The following is a 27967-nucleotide window of genomic DNA, read 5'->3' on the forward strand; positions in this document are numbered from 1 at the left end:
CCTGAGGGCTCCCCTTCAGACCGGCCCCCCCCGACCCGCCCGCGGGGAGCCGTCCCTCCCCGGCCGGGGTGGGGCCTGGCCGTCGTTGCCGCCACGGAGCTCCGGCGGCGGCTGCTGGAGGCGGCGGCGGGCACGTCCCACATATAACCCTGCCGCCCCGCTCGGCGCCGTCCTCACAGCTTTCCGCGGCCGCCTGGGGACGGCGCTCACTGTGTGCGGCGGCTTGGCCATGGCTCGGCACCTCAGCCCTGCGAGCTAGTCCCGGGGAGCAGCAGAGCTGCCGCGCCTCGGACGAACTGAGCTGGCCTTGACTCTGCGGCTTTACACTCCAGCCTCCTTTCTTCCATCAGCTGCTCTTTCCCGCTCCGCCTGCAGAAGCCCTGCTGGGGCAGAAGGGACTTCCCCACCCGTGTGTGCATAAAGCCCGACTTTCCCTTCCCTTGCGATTGCACGTTCTCCCCCTCCTCCGCCTCCTCCCCTCGAGCCGGGCGGGCTCGCACCCCTTCTCCGCCGCTCTGCCCGCTAGCAGCCCGCCGAGGATGCGGGTGTCGCTGCTGAGCCCGTTGCTCCTGCTGTCCCTCAGCTGCAGCCCGGGCGCCGCGGAGCTCTCGGCTGCCCGAGCCAAGTGCCCGACCCGCTGCGATGTCTCCAAGTGCCCCAGCCCCAGCTGCCCCAGCGGCTACGTCCCCGACCGCTGCAACTGCTGCCTCATCTGCGCCGCGGGCGAGGGGGACTCCTGCGGCCGCAAGGAGGACCCGCCCTGCGGGGACAGCCTCGACTGCCGCTACCCCATGGGAAAGCGCTTCGCCAAGGGGGTCTGCCAGTGCAAGCTCAGTGCCCAGGTGTGCGGCAGCGACGGCCGGACCTACGACAACATCTGCCAGCTGAAGGCGGTGAGCCGCAAGGCGCTGCAGCACGGCCTGCCCGCTGTCGCCCAGGTCCAGAAGGGAGCCTGTGAATCGGGTAGGAGCATGACGGGGCCTGCCGATGGGGTGACGGCCTCCTGGGGCGGAGGGTGGCAGGTGGGTGGCACGGGGTGTGCTGGTTTACAGGGCACGAAAAGCCGTGGTTTTCAGTGACCTGCGACGGCTCGGTGGCTCCAGGTAAGAGGCTACAATGTCAAGGCACCTCTCCCCACTGCCCGTGATCACTGTGTGCTCAGGCTCCTTCTGAACGGCAAAAATTCTCCTCAGCAGTGGGTCAAAATGAGGGTCAAAAACCACTCTCAATGTGGAGTAGAGGCCTCAGATGAGGTTTGGAAGGTTTCCCCTTGGTAGCGTGGCCATGGACGCCTCGGCACACGTGTTGCTGCACCGCTCCTGTGAGCAGGAGGCAAACGCGCTTGGCGTCATGGAAGCAATCTCGGTGGAGGGCTTTAGGCTGTCAGGGCCGCCGTTACGTCCTCTCAAGGCAGGGCAGCAGTACAAGTTTGCTCTAGTCCCGCCAACGCCGCATTGGTTTCATAACATCAGCGCTCACTGCTGAGGCGTTTCAGTGGCGTCACCCCTGCGGGTTGCACTGCAGATCCATTGCACCATGGCCCGCACAAGCAGAGTGGGGACCCGGGAGCACTCGTGCTCCGGGGCCTTTCCTGGTGGGGTATGGGAAGTTAATTGGATTCACCTGATGGGTATCTCTAGGTGGAAAATGACTCTTAAAGCCACATAGCTCAAACAGGGCAGAAAAAGCACCAAGCAGTATATAAAACACCTAAAACATAGTCTTTTGCCACTTTTGTTTTCTTTTCACAAGAAGTTCTGCAGTCTTACAGAATGCAAAGTTGGGAAAAAAATGCCTGTGAACCTCCTTTACGGTTTAAAATATTGACAGTCAGGGTATCAAACGGTCCTCTGTTTCCTGTAACGTGCTAAGGCCTTTGCTTGACTTTGGGTATTGTCATATGTTATGGTAACTTCAGGCTTAATGGCTTAACTTCAGAAAGTTTAGTAGTCACGTTGGTAATTTTTTTTTTTAGTATTAAAATGGGTCACTTTATGGAGGTGTTAATGCTGCTAATATCTTTTCACATACTTACTGATGCATTATTTTAAGAGTTTGCTTCTGTTACCATTCTCATGGTGTTCCTGGAAAGAAAAGTCATATGCATAATGGAGTTTTAAATCATGCACTAGTGTTTCCATTATGTCAAGCAGACCACTAACCATTCTGTGTATTCATAGGTGGCAAACTTGCCAAAATTATTGAGAGGAGTCAGAGGGCAAAGGGCTACTGTTGTAGCCTTTCTGTAATCAGGGGACCTTTTATATATCCTGCTCTTGAGAGAAGGTGAACAGTGTCACAGAGAGGGAGGAGGTCAAATGATATTCTTGGAGTTACTTTAGGACTGTCTTGTCAGAGCCAAGAATTGCTCCAGATGCCTGCCTGGAGCTGCAATGATCAGGCTCTTCAGTGTTTTGTAGCTAGATGTTGCTGTTTGCCTGTTCCTTTTCTCATCAGTATCCATTAGCTTTAGTACTCGTAATATTTGGTTGGAACTGATCCACATGAAATAATCAGAATGTTTAACCAAAACGAGTGAGCTAGCCTGCATCTAAGGGCTCGCTAGTGCTTGGGGTTTGCCATATATGACATTGTCTTTAAGGATTCCTCCTGAATCTACTGTTAATAGGCTTGGGAATCTGGAGCTGTGAGGTAGAGGTAACTTTTTTTCTTTTTTTTTTTTTTTTCCAAGCAGCTATTTTAGTGTTCTCTTTATTTTGGCTTTATTTTTTTGTCCCAGAAAACACCGGCTTAGATGAAGCGTCTGGTTCTTTGTTAAGTTTTAATTTTTTTATTCAATTCTACAGCTGCATAAACTGAAGCTCAAAGAAACCAAGTGTCTTGCTCAAGGTCAGACTGAGTTGGTGGTTAGGCCGAGAATAGAACTCAATTCTGTTTTGTTTTTTTTTGTGGTTTGTTTTGTTTTTTAAACAATAATATGCAATGGCTGTAATGAGAGGTTTAGAAGAAAGTCGGCAGTTTAAAATTACTGTCGAGTTTCTCTCTTTTCCCTGTTCTCAAAAGAAATCTGGCCTCAGATGACTCAGAATTTGAAGGGCTAAGCTAGTTATGAAGTAAATCCAATTTTACTTAACCATGCATATATTAAAACAACAGGTAACAGCAGCCTTACATAGCGTGGCTTAGGCCACTTCCAGAACATGCAACGACCCTGAGGAGCAGCTTTTGAAATCTTTACTCCTCTCCATTTCCAGTTACTTATGTTGATGCTAAGTTAGATTCTGGCTGTGATAAACCAAGATAGGCTGAGAAAACTTAACTGTGGTTTCCTAGTGACAGAAGTCTGGTGAACACGGATGCATGAAAAAAGAGTCCTAATGGATAGTAAAGGATGCAGAAAGGAGGGGAGGAAAGAAGTGCCCAGGATGACTGAGTGAATATTCCCAAACTGACAGAATTTAATTTTTTTTCCTTGTTGAAGGCCTGGATTATCTTGAAGAACACCATGCCAAATTGCAAGTTTTAGTTGCAGTGTACTAAAGGGGGTGTGTACTGCATGGAGATGGATACAGGACCTCTATCACTGATGTTCTTCAGTATGTCTATGTCCTGAAAACTATTACTCATACAGTTAGCCCTATACATCTGAGCAGACCAATGGACTTCTCTGAGATATTAACAGGAACAGTCCACAGAACTCCTAGGCAAATTTAAACTATATGCTACAAATACTATTTTTTTTCCTCTTCAACATTAGATATATGGGAACTTAATATATGGGAATTTTCTGAAGCAGCTAGCTTTCTCCTGCCTTCCATCCCCTAGTGTGGGAAAGACAAGCTATTACAGGCTAGCGCATAAGCAATGGCATAAACATTTATTGAAGACAACTTCTGTAATCAAAGCTGCATTCTTGCAGAGCCCTGTTCCTCACTGCAGCAAATTTAAGTTTTAACAATGCCATGTATCTACCTATTAAAGTGTCAGACTCCTCACTCAAAGGATTCACAAGGTCATCTGCAATCTATGGCCAGTTTATGTCAGACTCTTTCTTGCACAAAGGGCTCTTCATGATCTTTCATTACAGCTTTCTTAGTACAGTTAATAATTCACTGCAATGTTAATTTGCTAATGGCTTCTGTGAAGACAGTTCAGATGTCAAAATATTTGTATTTTCTTACCTAGGACATGGAAGCGAAAGATAGTTTGTTGTTTGTTTGTTTTTTAAATAGGGGTGACGTTTTGTCAGTGCAACAAGGAAAACTAGAAGATTGATTAGAAAACCTTTGAGGAAAGAAGTTCCAGTTAAAAAAAGTACCTTAGCTTTGACACTGATCCTTTGCAGGATTCTGTATAAGAACGTCTGTCGTCTGCATTGTTTAACTGGAGTTACTGTGAGAAAGTGGTTGTCATGTAAAGCTTCACCCGAGTCAGTCAAATCTTTGCAAGATATGAGCCTAAAAGTTCAGTTCCCCAAAAGAAATGTTTAAAACCCGGTTAATGCATGAGCAGAGCCATTGCATACAGTTCTACGTGGGGTGTTTGGACTGTGCCTGTACATAGCCTTGGATACAGAGGAAGAACTGAGCAAATCGTTATTTGCATTTCTGAGAAAGTGGCCCGGTAAGAGATACTGTTGTCTCCTACTCATTTAATTGTCATCAAAGCCTTACAGCTGCCTCCAGCTGTATTTAGGGAAATGCACTGCAAGGTATTGGCTGGAAATGCAAACTCTAGTCACATTCCATTACTGATTGTTTTCCTTATGTCTGATTTTGATTTGAGTTCCTGCAGGTGAGGATGAATATTGCACAGAGTGTGGTAAATATTCTGAGTATAGTGCTTCTCTGCTTTGTGTAGAATAGCTAACAGGAAAGAGATGTTCTCATTGTGTCTCCTTATGAGAGTTTTTTGGGAAGGAGGAATAACAAGCGTCTGAATTCAGTGAGGCAGTGAAGTGTCTGCTGGAAGGCTTGTGCCAGTCTGTCTCTGTCTGGCCGTTGTGATTGCTGCACTGCACAAGAAAGCCACTTTGGTGTTAGTTCACCAAATTGTTTTCATCTGTGCACAGTAGACATCCATTGTATAAACAAGTTGCCTGAACCATAATGTGACATTAAACTCACCAAGGCTTTATGGTCAGTGCACAGCTATGCAACTTGATCTTAATGCTGAATTCATCAGAAAAGCTGCCCGTGAACCTATGTTTCCAGCAGATGTTTCTGTTTTTTAAGCAGAGACATTATAATCTTTTATTTGTCTTTCATTTCTTTACATGAAAGCACAGTAGGGACAGTGTTTATCCCTGGTGATCAGATCTGCCAGGTTGCAGTCCTCCCTTAGACATAATAATTTTGCTGAACATACAGACCTTTTCTGAAGCTGGTTTTAAAAGGGGGACAGGGGAACAACCTTAAAAGCATGAGTCTCTCAGGCTCACAAATTCTTGATGAATATAAAATTGTGGATTTTAATATAATGTATTGTCTTTAAGAAAGCATTGAATGTGATTTGATTTCATTCTACAAGGAGCAAGTTGGCAGATATTCAGAAACTTTGTCTTTTGCAAATGTAAATAGGTCTAGCTTTATTGTCTTCAGTGGGATTATGAAGATTTATTTCTGCTGAAATTATTTTCGGTTCTCTTCATACTAGGTTAACTCTACAAATTTGTTGGAGTTGTTCCTGTTTTACAGCAGTGCTAATGAGATTGGAGTGGGTCTATTGTCTCTGCAAGAAAGTAAATAAAACATTATTAAATGAACGCATAGCCTGTAGATGAAACTACTATCCAGGAAAAGTCTTAAACTGATAATAAGGATACTCCTACCTGACAGGCACGTAGCTTTAGCCATGTAAATCCAATGTAGTTGGAACCCGTAAAACTGGAAAAGTAAGTTTTTACAAAACGGGCTGAATGCCTTTAACTCCAGTCTATGCACTTATATCCAAATCTGGATTATGAGTGTTCTGTGAGAGGAGCTGGAGAGCTTCTGAAGATTTGATCACTTAATTGAAATGATAGGATGGGGGTTCAGATCTGCTGTTGATTTGTGGCTATGGAGCAGATTGGGAAAATCTAGTTGTGTCAGTTAAGAAACGTGTAGACAGCTAAAGACTCGTGCAGTATAAATTTGGTTTTACTTCGTGTACAACCTGGTTGGAGTACCTTTGATATTTTGTTTATACAACAGATAGCTAATCGGATTAAATTACAGCTTTTTGCCAAGATAAATTAGCTTTGGTTAGTGTGAGATGATTTTGGACATGCAGTAATAACATGGAAAATAATGGATGTTATTGAGAGACCGTTGAAAAAATATGTGGCAAATCTCAGTAGGTCAATAGGTCAAAATACACAAAGCTGATGTAAACTCAGAGCTTTTACATTCACAGTCCAGCAGAGGTCTGAGAGCTGCATGAAACTCTGCAAGACAGCAAGAGTTATCTTGGGGTGGGGGGGAAACAAGAAAGAAAAAAGCACATATTTAATATTATGTTTTAGTAAGAACAGTAGCAGCAGCTAGTGTCTACTAACTAATGCAAATTAAAGGATAGATCAAAGGTCTGACATAAAGCCCTGATTCTACTACAACAGTTATAACGCTTGTTTTCAGGGTGACCTTATACAACTTAGACAATACTGGATGTTGCTGCCTTCTTTGGTTTCTCAGGCTGCAATTCCTTCTAAAGTATATTGGGAACTTCTGAGGAAGACCAACAGTTTAATAATTGTGCATTAAAATGTTATTAATAACAACTAACTTTTCAGTTCCCTTAAATAGGGCTGTATATGTGAGGGTAAATGTTACTTTGCAGTTACATCTTCCTAATCCACAGTTTGAGTTTTTGGGATGTCATATAATGTGTTGAAAGGTTCTTATCACTCCTAGCTTACAGAAGATGATTTAAGAAAGATCAGTTTCTATGAAGGCATCTCAACGTTGTGCGTCAGTTTTCACCAATACTTAGCCTCCACCAGGCAATAGTAAGAACAGCTCACTGATCAGGCCAGCAGATCTTCAGCTACACCTGTCTTATAAAGTTTGCATGTCTGTTATTCTTGATCCTCCTTTGTTTCAAATTTCCCCTCAATATATAGTGCAGTTTTGGATTCATCTTCAGGTTTGAGTATTTTTGTCTTCTGACTCCAACAGAGAGGTTCTGGACTTCTGCAGACTGAGAAGTGCTTTCACTATGGTATGGAAAGAAGACAAGCTTTGCTTCAATTTTAGTCTCCTCTCTGCATTGCTGCATTTTATTTTCTTCCACTCTTTCCACGTTTACATTCATCCACTACCTCTTTCAGACTTTTTCTCTCTGCCTTCCCCAAATATTACCTGGAACGCCACTGCCACAAATAATGTTTTCCCGGTGGCTGGTTCAGGAGTAGTGCAAAACTGAGTTCTTTGGCAGGCATCCTTGTCTGCTTTTGGCCGTGTGCAATGCTGCAGCAATTTGGTATGGGCAGAACAGTTCAGCACTCAGCAGATGAAAAGGGATTTAGTTGCCCTGCCTCACATAGAGCTATGCTGATTTACACTGACTGAAAGCCTATATTCACCATGCTTTCCCCCCTCCCCTCTTCTGTGCTAGTTCATCAGCTGAGGGACTAGCCAACTGTCATAGATGTGTAGTCATTTCTATTAAGATAAATGTAATGATAATGTTATAACCTGTCAGTGAACACTGCTGTGTATGCAAGCATTTGAGGTTGTGTTGATAGACTTCAAAGGATATACTGCATAATCAGGCAAGCTGCTTGTGAACTGAAGGTACGATCAAGGCTTCAGTGGCCCAGTAAGCAAAATAAATAACAGTATATTGTGCTTACATTTGACTGTCCTCTGTGATTCCTGTTTGCAGTGTCACTTTTAAACTGAATAGTGAAACAAGCATATTTAATTGGTTAGAGGAATTTTTCAGAGTGCATGAGAATGTACATAAAATTAATAGACTGAATCTAGTCCTGCCAAGTTGTTCCTTCTGTTTATACCCTATCATATAAATTTAGCTTGCTAAATGTAAGCATGGTTTCTTTCTCCTCAGAAGTAAATCCCATGTCCAGTAACAGGAAAAAGAACTCATGAACTTTTATGGAGAAATGCCTATTTGTCTTGATCTGGTTTCTTCAGTACTTTCTTCCTTGCTACCAGTGTTGTGTCTATTCCCTAAGTTCCTGTCTTTGCTTCAGGTCTTCTGGATACTGTGGTAATGTAAAGCCGCTCGCTTTCTGGCTTTGTAGGTCCTTTAGCACTTACTATGAAAGCCTTCTGAGAGAGGGTAGGAACTGTAACAACTAGTTCTGTCACCCACTATCTTATGGACTCATTCAAAGAACAGAATAGATCAGTGAGACATCTTTTTTGTAAATAGGTTAGACACCATTGTGCTATAATTTTTACATTCAATGCAAGTAATTTAAAAGTTACAAGGTTTAGTGGTCAGTAAATATCTGTAGATATGGATTAGTGAAAATTATCTTTGAATTAAGAACTACACAGAATACCAAAATGTATTAGAACTCTTCTCTCTTAAACTTCTCTCTCCTTTCTGTTCTGTGTATCTATCTTTTGCGTGATGCCCCCTACCTAAGGTCCTTTTAAAGACTTGAGTAAAGGGCAGCTGATAAAAGAAAAATATGTACTTTCAAAAGACAGATCTGTATCTGGATTCACTACTATGTTATGTGATCTAGAAATAGGCAAATCTAGAACCCTTAAGATCAGGTGTTCACTTGGTATGCAAGATCTACTGTGTGGTAAGTTCAGCATGAGTTGAAGTTAGAGAAAATCATGATGGCACAAAGCGTCACTTCTGAAGAGTTGATATTGTTTAGAAGTAAGAATTTAGAGCCTCTCCCTCCTGACTAAGTGGCAGTAAAAGAATTATATCTCCTGGCATAAATAGTGTGCTGTTGCACCAGATTTAAAAAAAGCCAAAAATGTTTTTGCTGTATCTGATTACAACCTGTTTACTTCTTTCCCTAGATCCCATAGTTAATTTTAAAGCATCAGGCTGCGAAAATGAGTAATTGCTGTTTAAGTGTGGTGATATGTCCCCTAGCATATGGTTAACATATGTGGTGGTATGTCGCCATGTATTGGGGTTTGCAGATAAGCATGACATTCTAGCACAAACAGTATTACTACTTTGTGCTGTGTGACATTAGAAGCTAGGCAGGATGTTGTGACATTAGAAGCCAGGATGCTTTGGGCTTTTTTCCCTGAGATCTTTATTCCATGGAGTGATACTCGGTGTTCATAAATGCGGTGTATAGTGCTGTTTAACATAGTACCACACTGGCTTCTGTCAGAATGCTTAGTATTTAGTGATCTATTGCTATGTCCAGCTGCTTATGACAGCTTAAATGTGAACTTGCAAAACTTTTTAGGTGCAAAGGTTATAATTTACGATAGGTTTCTAATGTGTCTACTTCAAAAAATCCTAACTTGGGTTCTAAATGCAGTTCCCAAATGAAATGCTGCAGCTAGGTCACTCAGCACTTGCTAGACCACATCTATAATACCGCATCCATTTTGGACCTCTCAATACAAGAGAGGCATTGACAAAGTGGATTGAGTTCAGGAGAGGGTCATGAAGATGACTGGGGGGCTAGACATGTCTTCTGTGAGAAGAAGCTGAGGGAACTGGGCTTTTTCAGCCTAGAGGGAGAGAGAATTTCAGGAGGACCTAACAGCAGCCTTCTGTACTCATGAGGAAGTTATCAGGAAGGTGGAGGCAGGCTCTTTACAGTGATGCATGGGGGAGGATGAGAAACAATGGGCATGAGTTGAAACATGAGTCTCAACAAGAGAGGTTTGGACTAGATATAAGAAAAACTTTTACCTCATGGAGGACAGTGAAGTGGTGGGACAAGTTGTCCAGAGAGGTTCTGGAGTCTCCATCCTTGGAGGTTTGCAAGCCCCAGCTAGACAGAGCCTTTGAGCAACCTGGACTGCCTTTGTAGCCAACCCAGCAGTGAGCACGAGGTTGAACTAGAGACCTCCTGACATCCCTTCCAACCTGACTTATCCTATGGCCCTATGTGTTTTGCATAATTAGTAGTTGAGAAAAATACTCCAGACAAGTCTTGTAGACTTCTAAGAAGGTCAAATAATTTATAGCCAAGTGATGCTGATGTTTTATTTTCTCAGGATCAAGCAAAATGCTGGATAAGTTTTGAACAAATCTTAATGACTTTGATTCGTTTTCCAATACCTGTATGGAAACTATCTCAGTGGGAGAAACAGACCATTTCAAAGTATATTTATTTCACCTACTTGGTAAAAAAGGGTATTGCCTTATTAACATATCCAATTCTTTCTGCTAGTATAGGTCACCTACAGTCCAGCAGCCCAAGATACAAATTCAACTTCATAGCAGATGTGGTGGAAAAGATTGCACCTGCAGTTGTGCATATTGAACTTTTCCTCAGGTAACACTTGTAATTCTTCATGTTTAAATTGCATTGTTTAACAAAGGTCTACAAAGATTTTCCAGTGTACTAACTTTCATTTTGAATTCTTGAAGTTCACAGCCTACTCTGAACATGACAGCAGACTCATTTGTCCAGAGAACCACCCATTTGTGTGTTTAGTTCCTGTTCAGTAGATCAATTTTATTGGGCTTAGAGTCTTTACAGGACTGTACAATACATATTATCTGCCATTAAACAAGTCTATCTTGTGTTTGGAGGTCTCTTCAGCTTTCACTAAAATGTGTTCCTTGTTGGATTATGTTTATTGCCTCAGTTTAAAAAAAAACAAATCCAGAAGGTAAGCTGGAAAAAATATAGTTCCTTTTTGCTTATCCCACTTTAAATGAGAATTGATTTTATTTTGGCAGGGACAACATTAACAGGGAACGTGTTGACCAGATGTAACCTATCTAAACACAGAAGTGGTTTCCGATAGGAATAAATGTACTAAATATGCTGATAATAACATACCCATATTCAGTGTACTGACGCTGGAGCTGAGGAGGCAAGTTTAACATTGAATGCGCAAAACAACTTGAGAGGCAGGGTTAACACTGAGTGCTCAAAACAACCAGCTGTCAGAACAAATTACTCCAGATATTGTATGTACTCCATTACCTGAATATCTTTCTGCTTGGGGTACTTCAATTTTGCATAGGCTTAAGAATTTATTGGAGAATTTTTATATGCTTTCTTAATATGCAAAATCAAGATAATCAGGTTTTCTGAGACATAGCTTTATGTATGTGGTGATTGGTCTTTTGAGAGAACGTTACAGTTGAAGGTGTTCAAGATCTTTGCATATGTGGTTAAGATTGTTTGTTCTTTCCCTATAAGTAAATGTTTGTCCAGCAGCCTGGTGGGCGCTGATTGTGATACTACCTTCTGCCTGGGATTGGCTCCAATTCTTACTGCTAAATAGCCCAGAACTTTCAAACAATTTCCTAGTAAGGACCACATCTTGGAAGAAAGAAAAATTTGTGGACCTTTTCTCATCATCTTCTGCCCAGGCACTTTCTGTTCCCTTAGCAAATCTGAGGTCATTGCAGCAATTGTTCATAGAAAAAAAGTCATACTACTTTGAACAGTTTATAAAGTTTTTTAACAGTCTGTATTGCAGCAAATGTTGTTTCCCACCAAGTTTTACCAGTTGTTAGTGTTTTTCATTTCTTTTCTTTCACGGTCCCAGGCCTTTCAGTTTCTAGGCATGCTTTTTCCTGCCAGTCTACACTTGGGCTTCAGGATTTCCCTGAGATGTCACCTCTTCTTTCACTCCTCTGTCCAGCTGCAAGGTTTCTTCTTCTTCCCTTTTTCCCGTTAGAGGATCAGTCTATTTGTCAGCCCTATTATCTCCTGTAATTTTCTTCCTGTATAGAAGTAGCAACCGGTGGGATCAGATAGGCTTCTCCTCCTTCCCTTCTGTCACCTAGCCTTTTTGCAAGGAAGCCTATAAAGATAATGTTGGAAACCAAAGGGAAAGGACCCTGTGGGTTGTCTGAAAACCTTAGTTCCTATCTCCCTGACTGACTAAAAGCAGTCACAATTTTCAGAAAAGGGTCCTTTCTTCGACAATTTTTTAAATTTAATTTTTGTAAGGGTTGTAACATTGGTCATCAAATGTTCTATTTTGCAGGGTGAAAGGTGGTAAATGATTTCTAGTGTAATCTTCTCTAAGTTATACTTCCCTTATGACTTGTAATTACTTGCTTTCTGTACAGGCACCCTCTCTTTGGTCGAAATGTCCCACTTTCCAGTGGATCTGGGTTTATTATGTCTGATTCTGGTTTAATTGTGACCAATGCCCACGTGGTGTCAAGCACCAATGCTGTATCAGGGAGGCAACAACTGAAAGTGCAGCTACAGAATGGAGATACCTATGAAGCAACCATCAAAGACATTGACAAGAAATCTGACATTGCAACAATAAAGATTCACCCTAAGGTGAGCGACATATACAGATGAGTGAATGAATTTGGGAGCCTTATTTCAGTTCCATTTAGCACAGAGTGATTGGCTGGAATATATGTTTAGGGATTCTTTGGAAATATATCTGAAGAAAACAATGTACTGAACAAACTGTTTCTGTAGGCCTGGAAATCATATCTTAGAATTAAATTACTGTCTTCTGTGCTAGGAAGTGCTAAAAAAAAGAAAAAAAAATGCAGCTCAGTTAATATGTGGCCAGGTTCTTCTATCTTTACCTGAAGACCCAGGCTGTACTGGGTAATCCTTCTAGCTTTGTGTCAATATAGGGACTGCAAGGTGGTACATAGTGTAGGGAGAGTGGCAGGCTGGTCAATAGCTGTTTGTACGCTATTTTGAGGAGGAGGAGGGAACAATATGCTAGAAGGCAGGGAAATCTGTTTCAGAATCTTGCTGGCTTTTTTTTTCTGGATGAAATTGAAAGGTACTGCTGCTAGCAGTTTGTTGCTGAAGACAGTTTAAAGCAGTAACACCCTGCAGTATACTAATTTTACCTGGTGTCAGTTTTGGGTATATGATAATGAGCGGCTCTTTCATAATGGAAAGTGTGTGTTCTTAACTTCTTGCTAGTTTTTGCCAATCAGGTTATTTTCAGGTATAACTAATGTTTATTTCTTTCTTTCTGTGCTTATTTAAGAAAAAACTACCAGTATTGTTACTGGGACACTCTGCTGATCTGAGGCCAGGAGAATTTGTTGTGGCGATTGGAAGTCCATTTGCCTTACAGAATACGGTGACAACAGGTATTGTCAGCACTGCTCAGCGAGATGGCAAAGAACTTGGCCTGCGGGACTCGGATATGGATTACATTCAGACAGATGCTATTATCAATGTAAGTAGTAGGTACGTGAGGAGCTGAGCTTCACAGTCGTGGGACCTTGAAATCCCCACCTATTCAGCAGGGAAGTGTGTGCTCTCAAAGATTAATCCACTAAATAAAAGCAGCTTTGTTTAAAGTCAGCGATAGGCTCCTCTTTTCACAAAAGACTGCGCAGTGTCTGTAAGTTGTATTCAGGTATTAATGTTGTGAAAAGTATGTTAAATAAAACTGCCCTCTTTGAGGTTGTCTGTGAAGATGTTACACATGACAGACCCTTCTCATTCTGTAGATCTCGTGCAGTAACACATGGTTGAATGTAGTAAATCAATACATTTGTGTCTCTGCTTGTTCAGCTGATCTGGCTAAGCAAGCTGTAGAATAGAGCCAAAGTTTCTTTCATCTCCATGCATTAGAATCAGACGGAGTAGACAAGTTGATAGTATCTTCTTGAATGCAGTGACAGGACACCCAGGTAAGAACTTAAGGAGAGGGTTAGGTTCTTTAGTTCTTGTTCTTGTTTCCCTTTTGCACATCACATACTCCCAGTAAGAATCTAGATGTAAAATAACATAAAGTTTGAGATACAGTTCAAAGTTAAGGGTCCTAGCACTGCCTGTTTTATAGAAATACATGAAAATAATATCCCTTCAGAGCATATATGTGCATATAACTTGTGGTGATTCTAAAAAGAGCACGCATATCTAAAAAAGCACGCATATCTGAGGTAGAAAATGGCCTGAAATTTTACAGCTTAAATCTGTTATACATTGAAAGGAAAATATTTTCAGCATTTATTTGCTGGACCTCAATATCAAATTTGACATAATCAGCCATAGTGCTTAGCATTTTACACACAAAGAGCACTTCACAAATATTTATCATCCCAGACTTGTTGAGAGAAATATGGAAAAAAAGAGTAATTACTTTTTGTGCTAAGATATGACATAAAAGTGAGCTTTTTTCAAAAAGCTTCTATACGATCCAGGAGCCAAACCTCTTAAGACATTTAACTGAAATAACTTCCTTCAGTTATAAAAAGAGAATAGGAAAGCTTATGCAAAATGGCTTACTTGGGAGCGCACATTGAATTGGTGGCAGAGACAGAATTAGAACATGGGATTCTTGACTTCACGCCTATAGGCATTCCTCAAGATCAGACTGCTTCCTTGTATGTACTTAGGCATTCACTGCCCTCAAAAGCTAATGAGCAAGTTTAGACAAGGATAACAGAGTGTTTCAGATAATGCTAGACCAAATGGAATAGTGATAGCAGAGGAGGTAAGGAAAATGACAATATGTTTGAATTGCTTTGCCATTTGAGACCACAAAATATGAAGATAGTCCCTGGCATAGTGATGCTTTGTGTTAGCTAATGCACTAGTTTTCTCCTGAGAATGGGAGGAGTTTGAGAGCTGGTCTATTCAGAGCATTCCTGTGGCTCAGCCAAGACTTTCCTGCAGGAATGTGCATGCAGCTGCCTTCTGAAAAATGCTACAACAGCAGGAACATGGGGCAGGAGAAAACAGGGCCATGCATTCCTAAATGGAGCTATACTGATGTGCTGAAGATCTGTTACCGCATCCTTCAAGTAGAGGACAAGTGAATGAAAGATGATACACTGAGGAAGGCTGAAAAATCATTATCGTGGTTTCTTTCTGTCAGTCAGACCTAAAAATTAAGTGTGTAGCCTCTGGTCACTGGAAAGCTGCAACATAAGAAATGATCTCTTTGTTTAAACTTGAACTTTGAAGATGTTTTAAAAACTTTAATGCCTGTTTTCTTCTTCTGAGAATTTACAAGCTTTGCCCAGTGCTATCTAAAGTGTAAACAGTTTATACGGCTCATGTTGCTGTCATGCATCACTTAGCTTTTATTTATTTTGAGTAGTAAGTTGCTGCTCTTGGCTGTTCAGTAGACCTACTTGAAAACTCTGGCATCAATCAAAAACAAACTTGTTGAGCCAGCATGAAGATGGACAAGGAACTTTTCCAACTCCCATTTCCTGTAGTCCTGTTGGATGTTTCCTTTGAAGGCCAGTAGGTATTAGGCAATTTCAGACTGCTCAGAGCTGATATATGCCCTCCGTAGAGAGGGCTGCATTCTGCGGTTACTAAATCAATCCTTAGTAGTATCTACCTCATAGCAATATGCTGTGATTTAAACATGTAAAGCACCGTGTTCTTCTCCGGTGGAGAATAAGAGAGACTGACAGTGTTACAAACCAAAGTGATGAATAAAACTGCTTAAGAACCATACATGCACCTCACTGAAATATAACTTTAAATGGCACTTAATTATTTCAAAACCTTGTTCTGACAATTTTTAGAAGAATCAAAATGCTTGTTTTAACTATTTAATGATTCTTTTTAAACTTAGGATCTAACTATTTGGAGTGGTACGTTCCTGCTCCTAACTTAAGGCCTGTTTCTGAAAAGAAAAAAAAAAATCTGATCATTAGGTCAGATGTGGTATGGTTGTGAATGTGTACGGTAAGACCTAGCTGTAATCTTCTGTGATTAACATTGTGTCCATCAGTGCTGCCTGAGAAATGGCCCGCTGCCTTTCATTTACTTACGAACAAAATACTGTTTGAAATAAAAATTGCATTTCCTACAGTGAAGCACCAATTTATTTTGTAATAGCACTTACTTATTAAGTGTTCCCTTATGTTATTTTTACAGTACGGCAACTCTGGAGGACCTCTAGTTAACCTGGTAAGTCCAAGTGACTGGTTTGGTTTGGTTTGTTTTAAGAGCTAGTTTGAAATAAGTGGGAGAAATTAAAATTTTTTTTTTTTTTTTTTAAATAAGATTCATAGGTCTTACTAGCTTCCAGTCATTCAAGCTAATGGCAGGCAGATACTGTGAAGCTAACACAAACTATGCAAATCAGGTCTTGGTTCATACACTGTTGAAAAACATCTCACCATAAAGCAGAGGAAATTTTAGTATACAGCAGCGAGGAAAATGGGATTTGGTAGGAGCAGTTATGCTCATTCACACTATAAAACCTGGGATGCAGGGCAAAGATGGGACCTAGTTAATCCGCACAATTGATTTTAAAATAGATTGCTTTAAACCAGCACTGATTTTGCAGGTCAGTGAATTGCGGCTGTAGTGGTAGTAGTGACTCCACTGCTCACTCAGTGGAGGTAATCTCTTGCCGAGTGGTGGGATGGACCTTGGATGAACAAACTGTACTGTAATCTCTCTGGCCATCACAGTTAAATGTGAGAGGAATTGTGAATCAGAGCCCAGATCCTCCCTTAGAAGTAATGTTTATTTCTTGAGTGATTACAACACTCTAAACTTAGGCAGTGAGCTGAACCCTGTCACTTAGGAGCAAATTAATTGGGTGCTATCTTTCAACAGGATGGTGAAGTGATTGGGATTAACACCCTGAAGGTCACAGCTGGCATTTCTTTTGCTATTCCTTCAGACCGCATCACTCAGTTTCTCACAGAGTCGCATGACAAACAAAGTAAAGGTAAGGTCTGCAAGAAACAGTGACATTTTCCAATTATTTTCCTGATCTGTTGGTGAAATACCAAAAGACACAGGTCTGGGTTTCTGTTACTGAAAGGAGGAGCATTATTTTACAGTATAGAACACCATGGACTTGGAAATACAAACAATTTCACAGAAGTGGGACAGATCTTTTATTGCTCAAACCTCCAAAGAGTAGACAGTGTCTGTATAAATCTGGGAAAAAGGACCTCTGAGGGTAGTGAGGACACAGATGAGTCATTACAGTCTCAAATGATCTTGAGAACAGATGGTGACTTGTTCAATGAGTCTTATCCTCCTCTTTCACATATTGTCCAAGCAAAAAGGAGATTAAGGCGTACTGGGGAGAATAAGGTAAAAACTTTTTAAAACACTTGTCATGGATGGAGTGTAGTGTGTGCACTATAAGTGGGTGAGCTTTATTTTGCCATGGTCATCTACGTCAGTGCTGTATAATTGGATATTGAGATAGACTCCCAGACCCCAGTGGTAGAAGGGCTATGTACTAATTTCTGAAGAAATACATGGGGGAGAGGCAGAAAAAAGAAAGGCCTCTGCACCAAAGAGAATATAAGTCTAAATATACCAGCAACTGACAACTGCAGTATTCTGGACTTTTTTCTGTGCCTGTCTCATATCTGTCACACTAAACTAGGTGTCATACTGCATGCTGCACCTAGTGCAGCCAAAGCTGATCTAGTAAGGCTTCATCCAGGCCAAACCTTCCTTTCTCTTTTGCTTGCCAATTTATCTGTCCACATCCTCCTCATCTTTTAGCATGACTGTTGGCTGCCGCTTCTCTTGAATCTTTTTTTATATTAATCTTGTCTTCTGAGTTCATCCAGTTGCTGATGCCAGGGGTTGTTTCCCTACACCATTGTCCTCTGTGTTCCTTCAGATACTGTTATTTCTGAAACTTGCCTTAGTCAGAGGTTTTAAAAGTTATGCATCTGCTTGTAGATTTGAGACCATCACAATTCTGATGGGTCCCCTCATCTGTGTTTTGCCAAATTCCCCAAATTAGATTGTATTCACGTGTTGACTGGGGGGGGAGTTGAAAAAAGTTGTTAAATTACGTTCTGAAAAGTACATTTCAAAGTAGCTGACACAATTTTGTTTCAGCCAACTAGTCAAAAAAACTATTTATTCATCCAGGTTACTAACTGTTGGTTTCTGAGAGAAGCAAGTCTGTATCATTAGTGATGTTACCCTTCAGAACTAATCTGCTCATCTCAAAATGGGGAGGAACCATGGCTCACGCTGCAGATGTGGCTCTAGAGGCATGAACGCAAGCCTCGTGCCGAAAGCCCGTCATCTGCTAGGGGTTCCTGGTAACTGAGGCTGGAAAGTCAGTGAAAGCTAGAGATGCCATCACTGAAATCAGCCACCTTGCTCCTTCAGGCACCTTTGCCTCCAGAGAATGATGAACCTGCTGAGCCCATCCAGATGGCCTAGAGATAACTTTGCCTATGGAACCCTAAGAGGAAAAAAAACCAGAAGGAATAAAAAAAAAGAGAAAGATTAACGTTCATCTTGTGATTGTAACGTACTGTCTAATTTTTTTCATCATAATGAATCCCCTAATCAAAGGAAAAGGATTCACACTTACTCTTAGCATCAGTGTGACCATCATCGCTTGGCATACCCTGGTCACAGGCAATTTTTAAAGATTTTATTTTTTTAATTTTTTTTTGCTTGTCTGAAGTACCTCTTGTACTTTTGCTGCAGGGAGAAGAACAGTCTTTTAAAGCCTTTGGTGCATAGAGAAGGAGAATTTCTAGGAGATACTTTCACCGTATTTGAGACTTAGTTTGCATTTTTTAGGCCTTTAGTAATAGTTTTCAGGTTTGTTGTGTAGGCGTTATTTCTTGACATAAATTCCTTATGTAAGCAGAATCTTTGGGATGTTTTTATCATGTTTTCTTTTGCTCCAATTACATTTCAGTAGTTTCAGTGGGATCCACCCTAATGGTACAATTAGGTCATAAAAATAAGTTTAAGGGTATTGCCATTTTGCTCTAAATATCATATTGCCTGACGATGATAAAATTCCCTTAGGAAACTGCTCTTTCTAGATTTTCTCTGACATATAGGAGATACTCAGAATACTGTTTAATAAGCTTGACCTGAGTCTTTAAATCTCAGTTGATCAGATAACTACAAGTTATATATTTCTGAAGTCACATCTATTGTATGTAACTGCAAATATATGATCAGCTGAAGTACAGGAACGGAGAGGGGGAAAAAGAAGGAGCGGATGGCATTTGAATGAATTATTTGCACTGATTATTACTATCTAAACATTCTGTATTACCTCTTACATGGGTAATATGTAATAATACCTAATGTATTTTTGACCAAAGATTTACTACACTCTGCATAGAGATATTTATCTGTTGAATGGTCTGAAAGCCTTTACGAATTTTGGATTTATCAGTAATAATGTTAACCTCCTTTTATAGTTAGGAATTCCTAAACTGGTGCATGAAGTTATGTCTCCATCTATATCTTGGTTTTAACCATCTGTGTGTTCTGTCTTTGCCTCTGGAAGACATCTATTTACTTAAGCATTGACTGATTTTTATTTTTAAAAAAAAAACCTTTTGTTAGTATCCCATAGGAATTTCTCAGGTTCAGTCTTGGCTCTGCCATCTATTCCTAGTTTAGTCTTGAGCAGAACAGTAAAACTAGAAAGTGTTCAGACATGGATCCTCTAGGATAGAACACAGTAAGTTAGCAATTTGACAAATTATTGAAGAGAAAATTGAGCCTAAGAGGTCAGCCTGGCCTCTTATACAATGTTAGCAGAAAATGAATAAAACTTGTTTCTGATGGGCAAGGAGAAATGGGGGAGTTCTGCATTGGCCACACCCAACAATTTATTTTTATTAATCCTTGTTTACATCCCCAGAACATTTTATTAGTTGTGTTGAAACTATATGCTTACCTATGTATGATTATTACTGGTAATTATTACCAGTAGTCATGAGGGCTGCTTAGGAGGCTTGCTGAGTGTAGATTCAGACTACGGATTAATTCAGCTATACGTTTTATGTGGAAGGTAAACTGCACGTAATTCAGCACTATAGACTTGAGCTGTTTTCATGGTTTCTGTTTGGCAGTGGAATATCATGCTTAAATGCTTTCAGGACTGCTCATGCAATCTGCAAGATGATCTAAGTGCAAAAGGAGTGAGCAGAGAAGTGGGAGTTTTGCCTGCCACTTGAATAACAAGTGCAGGATTCGTTTCTTCACTCAGAGATGTTGGTGATATCCTGACCCCAGCGAAATCAACTGCAATGGGGATACTTGTGTGCCAGAGTTACTCATGCCCGTAAGAGTTTGAGTACCTGACCCCTTAATTTGGATTTATCAGTCCTTTTTGCCACAGTTCATAAGTCTCAAGCACTTCTGCCTTCAGCCTGTGTTTGTCTGGTTTGTATTTCCACTGTTACAAGCATCAATAAAAAGAAAAGAAAAGCTTAACAGTAAAGTGAATGCTTTCCTTACTGTGGAACAGAAATCTCTGTAAACAGTGAACTGCTGCTAGATACTAGGGGTCAGCTGCTTGTCACCTTCTATTAACGTAAAACAGATTTAAGTTTAAACTAGTGGTTGAGGCTGGTTTGCTTGACTTTGTACCACTGGAATCAGTAGTTAGTCTGGTGTTTACAGAAATGAAATGTGATTTGAATATCTCTCTCTGCTGTGCTCTGCTCCAGCTTTAAGCTGCAAAGGTTTCACATTTGTTCAACCTGATTGTTTCAACATATTAACCTTCTTCTAACTACTGCTGGGACTTCACCCTGGTGACATGCTTCTTAGATTTACGACCTCACTTTATTCCAGTTCTCCTAATTGTTTTTTCTTCTGCCTGATGATTGCATAAATTGCCAGAATGACAGGTTTTGAGAGTTTTTATTCACAGAGCAGATGTGATAGGACAGTGGTGGTTCCAGGTGCCACATGCTGTCTGCCAATGTGACTTAACCCTGACATCAAAGCACCTGTCCTTTGGGGATGATAAAACACTACAGCTGGTTGTCTGTGCCTGTTCAGTCTCTAATGCTTCTAATAAACTGGACAATTATATGCCTTGTAATCACTGTTGATGAAAACTTTTGGTTTTTGTGCAAGATGTTTGACGTGGGTTAAACTGAATGGAATGGACTTCTCTAAAACAAAATGCATCAAGTTTTTTTACCTGTATTCTGACATACAAAACGGCTGGAGGGTGGGAAGGGGACGTATCTAGGCTCTGCTGCTCAAATAACCCATAGCTCATAGCTATTAGTTTTACTTTATCCAATCACCTGCTGATGTTATAGTACGAACTGCTATTTGCAGTATGGCAGACTTACTGTGGAGAGAGGGCTGAAGACTAGTTTGAATTTTAATGCACGAACAAGAGTGAAATAATACCCCAGCAGGCCCAAAGATGAAGGTAGAATGAGACTTTCAGTTGTGAATAATTCTGTAGTTACCAGATTTTTTTTTTCCCCCAAAGCCTTATTTTTACATGTGTCATGAGCCACTAGGGAAATAATTCTTTTTTAGATCAGAGGCATTTCTGCTGTGGCCTTTCGTTCTTGCCCAATCTCTTCCTTGCTGTTTTGTTTCTTCCAGATCAGTTTCTTTTGACCCTCTTTCATTTTCATTTTTCTTTGACATAAACATTCCTAACTCAGCCCCCAGAGTATGCTTTGTGCTTCTGCATATTTCTACATCACACAGGCGACGACCAGCAGCAAGCTGTTTAATGCAAACAGTAAACTGTCATCAGAGGGTCCGTCATCTATGTGTCTCATGAAGACAGCTTCATAATTTAACCGTCCACGTTGCAGGATGGGGGATTATTTTCAGGTGGGAGAATAATCATGTCTGGATATTTTTAAAAAGTAAAAACTTACATTTATGCCATGTAGACTAGAGAAGAACTCTGAGCACACTTGTTCACGGCCATGCCCAAAGCTTTTGAGACTTCATTTTTGAGTAATTGGACTTCTTCATGACAGTCCTACTGTAGCTGATTTTGATCTCATTAGTTTCACTTTAAAATAGAGGAGAGAGAGAACATTTCAGGGAAAAACAGGGATGACAGTTACAGATGTAAGATAGTTCAGAGTATAGTAGATGCAATGTTTAGCAGTCAGCATTTTCACTCGCACTAATGGCAATATTGGACATGTGTAAGATTCAGGACTAATTCCTTTACTTGGGACTATTTTTCTTGGAAAGAATAAGAATTAGAGACTGCGTACATCTCCTTTTCAAATGTTTTCCTCACATGAGAACACGGAGAAGCTCAAAGAAATTGTGAAGTAGTTATGCTGGAACAAGTAAGGGGAAATATTGTTTCATACCGGATATAACTAACTACTGAAGCACTCCCTTCAGGAAGTCATCAAACTGCATTTTTTTCATAAGACAGCTGTGCAGTAGAATGACTACTAAAAGCCAACTACAGAAATGTGGCACTGTTCCTAAAGGAGTGAATTTTCACCACTTAAAATTCTGTAAAGTCCTAGGTAATCACAGAATGGCTTGGGTTGGAAGGGACCTTTAAAGGTCATCCAGTCCAACCCCCCTGCAGTGAGCAGGGACATCTTCAGCTAGATCAGGTTGGTCAGAGCCCTGTCCAACCTGACCTTGAATGTTTCCAGGGATGGGACATTGACCACCTCTCTGGGCAGCCTGTGCCAGTGTTTCATCACCCTCGCTGTAAAAAATTTCTTCCTTCTATCTAGTCTGAATCTACCCTCTTTTACTTTAAAACCATTACCCCTTGTCCTATTGCAACAGGCTCTGCCAAAAAGTTTGTCCCCATCATCTTATAAACCCCCTTTAAGTACTGAAAGGCCACAATAAGGTCTCCCTGGAGCCTTCTCATCTCCAGACTGAACAACACCAACTCTCAGCCATTCTTCATAGGAGACGTGCTCCAGCCCTCAGATCATTTTGTCTGAGGTCTATGGGTTTTTTTAAAACTTGCTTTTCATTCTTTGGGGTAGAAATAGCAATCCATTTGCATTAGAATCAGTGTGAGTCTTTTGGTTGTCCTTTCTCTGAAAGGTGGATATTTTAATTTCTTTAACTCCCATTTCTACATTTTAATGAAAATACCACATGATTAAATTGTCTTGACCAGTTTCAGACGAGATGGTAGTTGGTTATGAAATTTTCCTTTTACTGAGGTCATGTGATACTAGAATATGGAAATCTTCCTGAACGTCCTGAAGGAAAACTCACATGGAAAACTCTTATGGAGTGTAAACGAGTGTCCCTCTTACCCTCGCTTGAAGGGACATCAAGGCTAACCAAAATAAAAAATTACCTTAGTGTAGATGTGTATGATTTCTGTTTAGCTTTGTGGAAAGCTGATACATCCTGTTTTAATTGAGAGGTATTTTGGGTCATCAAAGTAGTTATTTTTGTCAGTGTTTGCCTAAATTTCTATCCACTGTGTTATTTTCAGATGGGAAGAAACGTTTCATTGGCATCAGAATGCTGACAATAACACCTGCGTAAGTATCTTAGAAAGGTAATCTGTACAAGCATGCATACAAGATGTCATCAATAGTGGTTCAGAACTTCATCATTCAGCTTTCGTTACAAATCTCCAGAGAATCCAGAACTGTGTATTAGCTTCGAGGAGGTCTGCAAATACTTTAATCATATTGGTGAAACATATTTTCTGAGACCTGGAAAATCGCTGTCAGTTATTCTCTGAATACTGATTATAGTGGATGCTCTGTTGGTAGCCGAGAAATCAGGAAGAGCCTGAACACCGGTTTTGGTTCTTGAGGAGGATGTCTGGAGTTGCACCAGGTTTTACGTGAGATTGAAACAAGCAGCTGCTTTCAGATACCATGAGTGCCAATGTCAGATTAGCTGCCTGGCGGGCTGGCAGTAGCTTTATCAGTGCCAGTGGAGGCCATATGATGTGAGATTTGTTGCCTAACCATTAACTGGAAAGAAAGTAGTTAGTAAAGTGCAGAACTAAAGCTTTGTGTCTCCATGTTAATAAAGCCAGAATATGCACACCTTACTCCGGTTCTTTACTGTCTTTTCTCTCTCACGTTGCTTTGTCTTGCTGTTACCCAGATATATTCTGGGATAACAAATGAGGGCTCTTACACTTGTGTTCTTTCCTAGCAGTAGGCACATTTCCGACGTGGCAGTAGACTACAAAACAAAACGACACTTTCCAGCTGGCGTAGTAGTAAAGCCGTCTTTGTTTATTGAGTTACACTCTTGCAGTCCTCCCCAAAGGGTCAGATCCTCAGCTGGAACAAATCTCTGTAATGGCATTAACATCACCAGGCCACCACCTATGGAGAGAAACTTGGAATGTTTCTCTGTGTAACTGTGAAGTGAATGCTATGTGAGATCTTACTGCTTTTGTGGTGTCTAATGAAGCAGGGTAAGATGTATCCAGGCGTGTTTTCAGGAAAAGACTACTTCCCTTAGAGTGTTCGCTTTAGTCGTTTAATTGTTAGCTTCCTCAGTACAAAACCAAATGAAGTGAAGCTGTGTTGCAGACATTTTGGCTTGCTTTCTGTCTGAGGGACTTCAGGTTTTCATGGCAGACTGCAGAGCTATCCATCATAAGTTTAAAACCCTTTCTTCCTAGAAGAGGGTTTTAACCCACAATGTACACAGACCTGAAATGAGGTCGTCTCCTCAGAAATGAGAGGATGTTTTTAGAGTCTCTCTTTTGCAGCTGGTTCCTGTCTCCTTTCTTTAGAAAGAGACGCACAAACAATTCAGGAAGCTGGTTTCCTTGGAAAACTCACAGTTCTGATCTATCTGATGACAGAAGTTTTCAAAAGCTGTACTGTTCTAGGCAAAAGACAAATTAAGAATGACTTGCAAAATGAAAGCAGCAAAATCGTTAGCAAATTTCTGCCCCACCACCGGCATTAATTCTTTGCAGAAGGAATGTCCTTTGTCCCTGTGCAGCACCTAGGGCAGAGAGTACTACTGTCCCGGTGCTCTCCATACTGCTGTCCCTGTGCTCTTCTACAGTGCCCTCCCTGCTACTGCTACAAATAGCAAAAGTCAGGTTCTTGCAGGAGGTGTACACGGCCATTAAATATAGCATGTTTTGCACAGGTAAGTAGTTTTGACTCTTCTAAAATCAAATCCCCCACATTCTCATCACAAGAACAAGGGGCAAACAATTAACTGTTAAGTCATTCATTTTTGGTCACAAAAAATTGAGAAAAAAATAACAAATTTTGAATGCTACTGCTTTTTTAGTGGAAACAAATGCTGTATAGTTTTGTTCTTCTTTTAGCTTGGTGGAAGAACTGAAACACAATAATGCTGATTTTCCTGATGTCCGAAGTGGAATTTATGTACATGAAGTTGTTCCAAACTCACCTTCTCATAGGTATGTAGAGCACATTATTTTCTTCACCATAAATAAATAGATCTCCAAATAGATGCTAGTAGGTAATATTTCTATTCAAGTACTTTCTCTTACCAGTCTTGATTTGTATTTAAACAACTAAAAATTGTTCTTTTAGGTTAAAAAAAAAGGTTAAAATATTTGTGCTAAGATTCTACTCACATCTACAAAAGTGAAATATTTCAATATCAGAACTTTTTAAATGACATTATAAACACTAACAGTGCAAATCTAAAGAACACCCCAAACACAATGAACCAAATTATGTTTTTGAAAGGTATGTTGAAGATTAATAAATAGAAACTTGGATAGAGTTTAAACAGGAAACAGGATAGCATTCACACAAGATATTGTCAGAGCTATTATCTGAGACAATGTTTTATGTTAAAAAGAGAGACTTTTCTACGGAACAGTTGGAAAATAAGACACTTCTAAAAATTACTTTAGGAATTATGAAGAAAATGCAAAGGCAGTAAAAGCAGCTATTCTGGAGTACATTTGAACAGCAAGAGAGAAATAATTTACCTGGAGTTCAGTTGGTACACTTTGTTTGTCTTGAAATTTTGAGAGTGGTTTGATTCCTGGTGTTTGAAACTCATACTGGAGAGTAAAAGCATGTTTGCAAGTGGATGGAGTGGAGTGAGTCAGTGATGGATAAAAGTCTTTTCTGTTTCTCCTTTGCTCTAGTCCTGTGGAAGACAAAGAGAAAGCTGAACTACTTTTACTGTCTGTGTGTTTTTGCTGTTTTAGAAGAAAATCCTCAATTAATGGGAGCCTAATGTTGCGTTTAGCGAGTACTACCGATCATTCTTCTGCAGTCAGAAGGGTGGAATTTCCCTTCAATGGAAACTAAAGTGAAAATTTATCACATCGGCCAAAGAGGTGGTGAACAGTCTTTGTACTTTTTTCTGCATAGAATGCATACTTACTGCCTTTTCCTTCTTGTCTCTGCAGAGGAGGGATCCAAGATGGAGATATTATTGTTAAAGTCAATGGGCGTCCTTTGATGACTTCCAGTGACCTGCAAGAGGCTGTGATGAATGAATCACCTCTACTACTTGAAGTTCGAAGAGGAAATGATGACTTGCTATTTAACATTGAGCCTGAAGTTGTCATGTAAATAGAATTGAGGAAGCTCTCACCATAATTAAACTCACTTACTCTGGAACACTAGATACCTCCTTTACAGCTACAGTAATTATACTTCCTGTTGACTAATGACAAGGTGGACTAACTTAATTGCCTGAGCCATTTCTGTACATAGTAGCTAGAATGAATTCAGTTATGCCATTTATAGAAGATGTAACTTACAGAGAAATTTAAGAACTGTTCTGGGGTGGGGGAGGATGAAAACAAGTCTTGGGTAGCTGGTAGAAGTGGGGTCCACTTCCAGTTCCTGAAGGTTCAGAGCAGATCCAGGTCTGCATTTTGAAATACCAAAATACTACCAGAAGTGAGGAAGCGTGCCGCAAAGGGAAATTTTTCTTAAACTACAGTCATGGCTGCAGTAGGATGAAGCTATTGCAATGCACAATTGAGCTTTTTTTGTATAACTTTTTCAATGTGAAACTAGTATTGGCAAAGCTTGTATTTGTTCTTAGTGCTTGTGTGCTACGTGTCGATGCAGGTAGATTAAATCTGTAAATATCGAAAGGAACAAAAATGGTATCAGGCTATAGAGTATTACACCTAGGTCATGCGATTTTGGAATATAGTAAATGATTCTTATAGAATTAATGCCTTATTTTATATAAATCAAAACGATGTGCTGAACAAAGTTAAGTTTGAGAAAGTGCACAGTTTTTTTTAAGAATTTGATACAAATTAGTTTTGCATTTTACTGGTAAGCTTTGCTGTAAAATTGTTATACTACTTTTGGCTTGTACGGTGTATGTTTCTACTGTAAGGAGATTAAAGTTTACACAAGTACTGTGTTGGTGTAAACCTCTTTTTAAACAAGTATGTTTTCCCTCCCTCTTCTGTCAGACTGGAATAGACTCTCCCAAGAGAAAATTTTTTGACAGAAAATTGGGCCCTGATGTTATGAAAACCCTTTGCAGCCCTATGGTATAATTATTCTGCCCTTATATAGGCTATGTTTAGAAATCCTTTGCACACAAGTGATTTATTTACACTTTCCATATTTATGAATTGTGCTTTGATGTCATATAGAGAGAATCTAGTTGGGATCCTGTTGTCCTCAATTCTGCCTGTACGTGACAAGCAGCAGAAAGGATGCGCTATTAACCCTGTTTGACAGCTAGAGCGTGTCAGACTTTATGTGATAAACCTGGGGCAGAAATTGCTAAGAGCTAAATCCAGATTTCCCTGGTATCTAAACCACACAACTATATTCTTTCTTAGCAAATATTGCTACTGTTCCCAAAGGGACAGAGGAGCGTCCCTATCTGGAGCATTTTCTACAGTAAGCTGTGCTTTCTGGACTCAGTTCTTGTGTCTTTAACTGTTTTTTGCATTAAAGTGTATCTTTGGAGCAGCTAGAACCTTCTCCGTAGGTTCCTGTTGCATATAGACTTTCTGGCTCTACCAGCTGACTTGTTTGTGACAAGCTTTGCACCTTTGGGTTTGTACAACACCAGGCATGCTGAACAGAGCAATCTGTTCATCGCTTGCGGTCTGGCTGTGACTGCAACTCTACAGCTGAAAGGCAGATGGGGTATATTCCTCCTAAAAATGAACACTGTTTCTTTCCATGGCATTATAACCCATGTCTAATAATGGTGTGATGCCCATGCTGTCACTAAAAGAAGAGCTGTTTTCACCCCTCCAACAGAAGATACTTA

General features: G+C 40.5%; 1 protein-coding gene across 1 annotated transcript; it reads left to right on the forward strand.

Annotated features, from left to right (window-relative positions):
- The first annotated feature begins 113 nt into the window (after nt 1-113).
- HTRA3 (HtrA serine peptidase 3) lies at nt 114-27092 on the forward strand. Its single transcript, XM_075091960.1, has 9 exons — nt 114-963; nt 10300-10399; nt 12160-12382; nt 13062-13256; nt 15926-15958; nt 16616-16730; nt 23226-23274; nt 25050-25145; nt 26118-27092. The coding sequence occupies exons 1-9, from the start codon at nt 540-542 to the stop codon at nt 26281-26283; spliced, it is 1401 nt and encodes a 466-aa protein (XP_074948061.1). The 5' UTR covers nt 114-539; the 3' UTR covers nt 26284-27092.
- Nucleotides 27093-27967: the final 875 nt, after the last annotated feature.

The sequence above is a fragment of the Phalacrocorax aristotelis genome, chromosome 4 (genome assembly GCF_949628215.1).
Source record: "Phalacrocorax aristotelis chromosome 4, bGulAri2.1, whole genome shotgun sequence".
In the NCBI taxonomy this organism is placed as follows: Eukaryota; Metazoa; Chordata; class Aves; order Suliformes; family Phalacrocoracidae; genus Phalacrocorax; species Phalacrocorax aristotelis.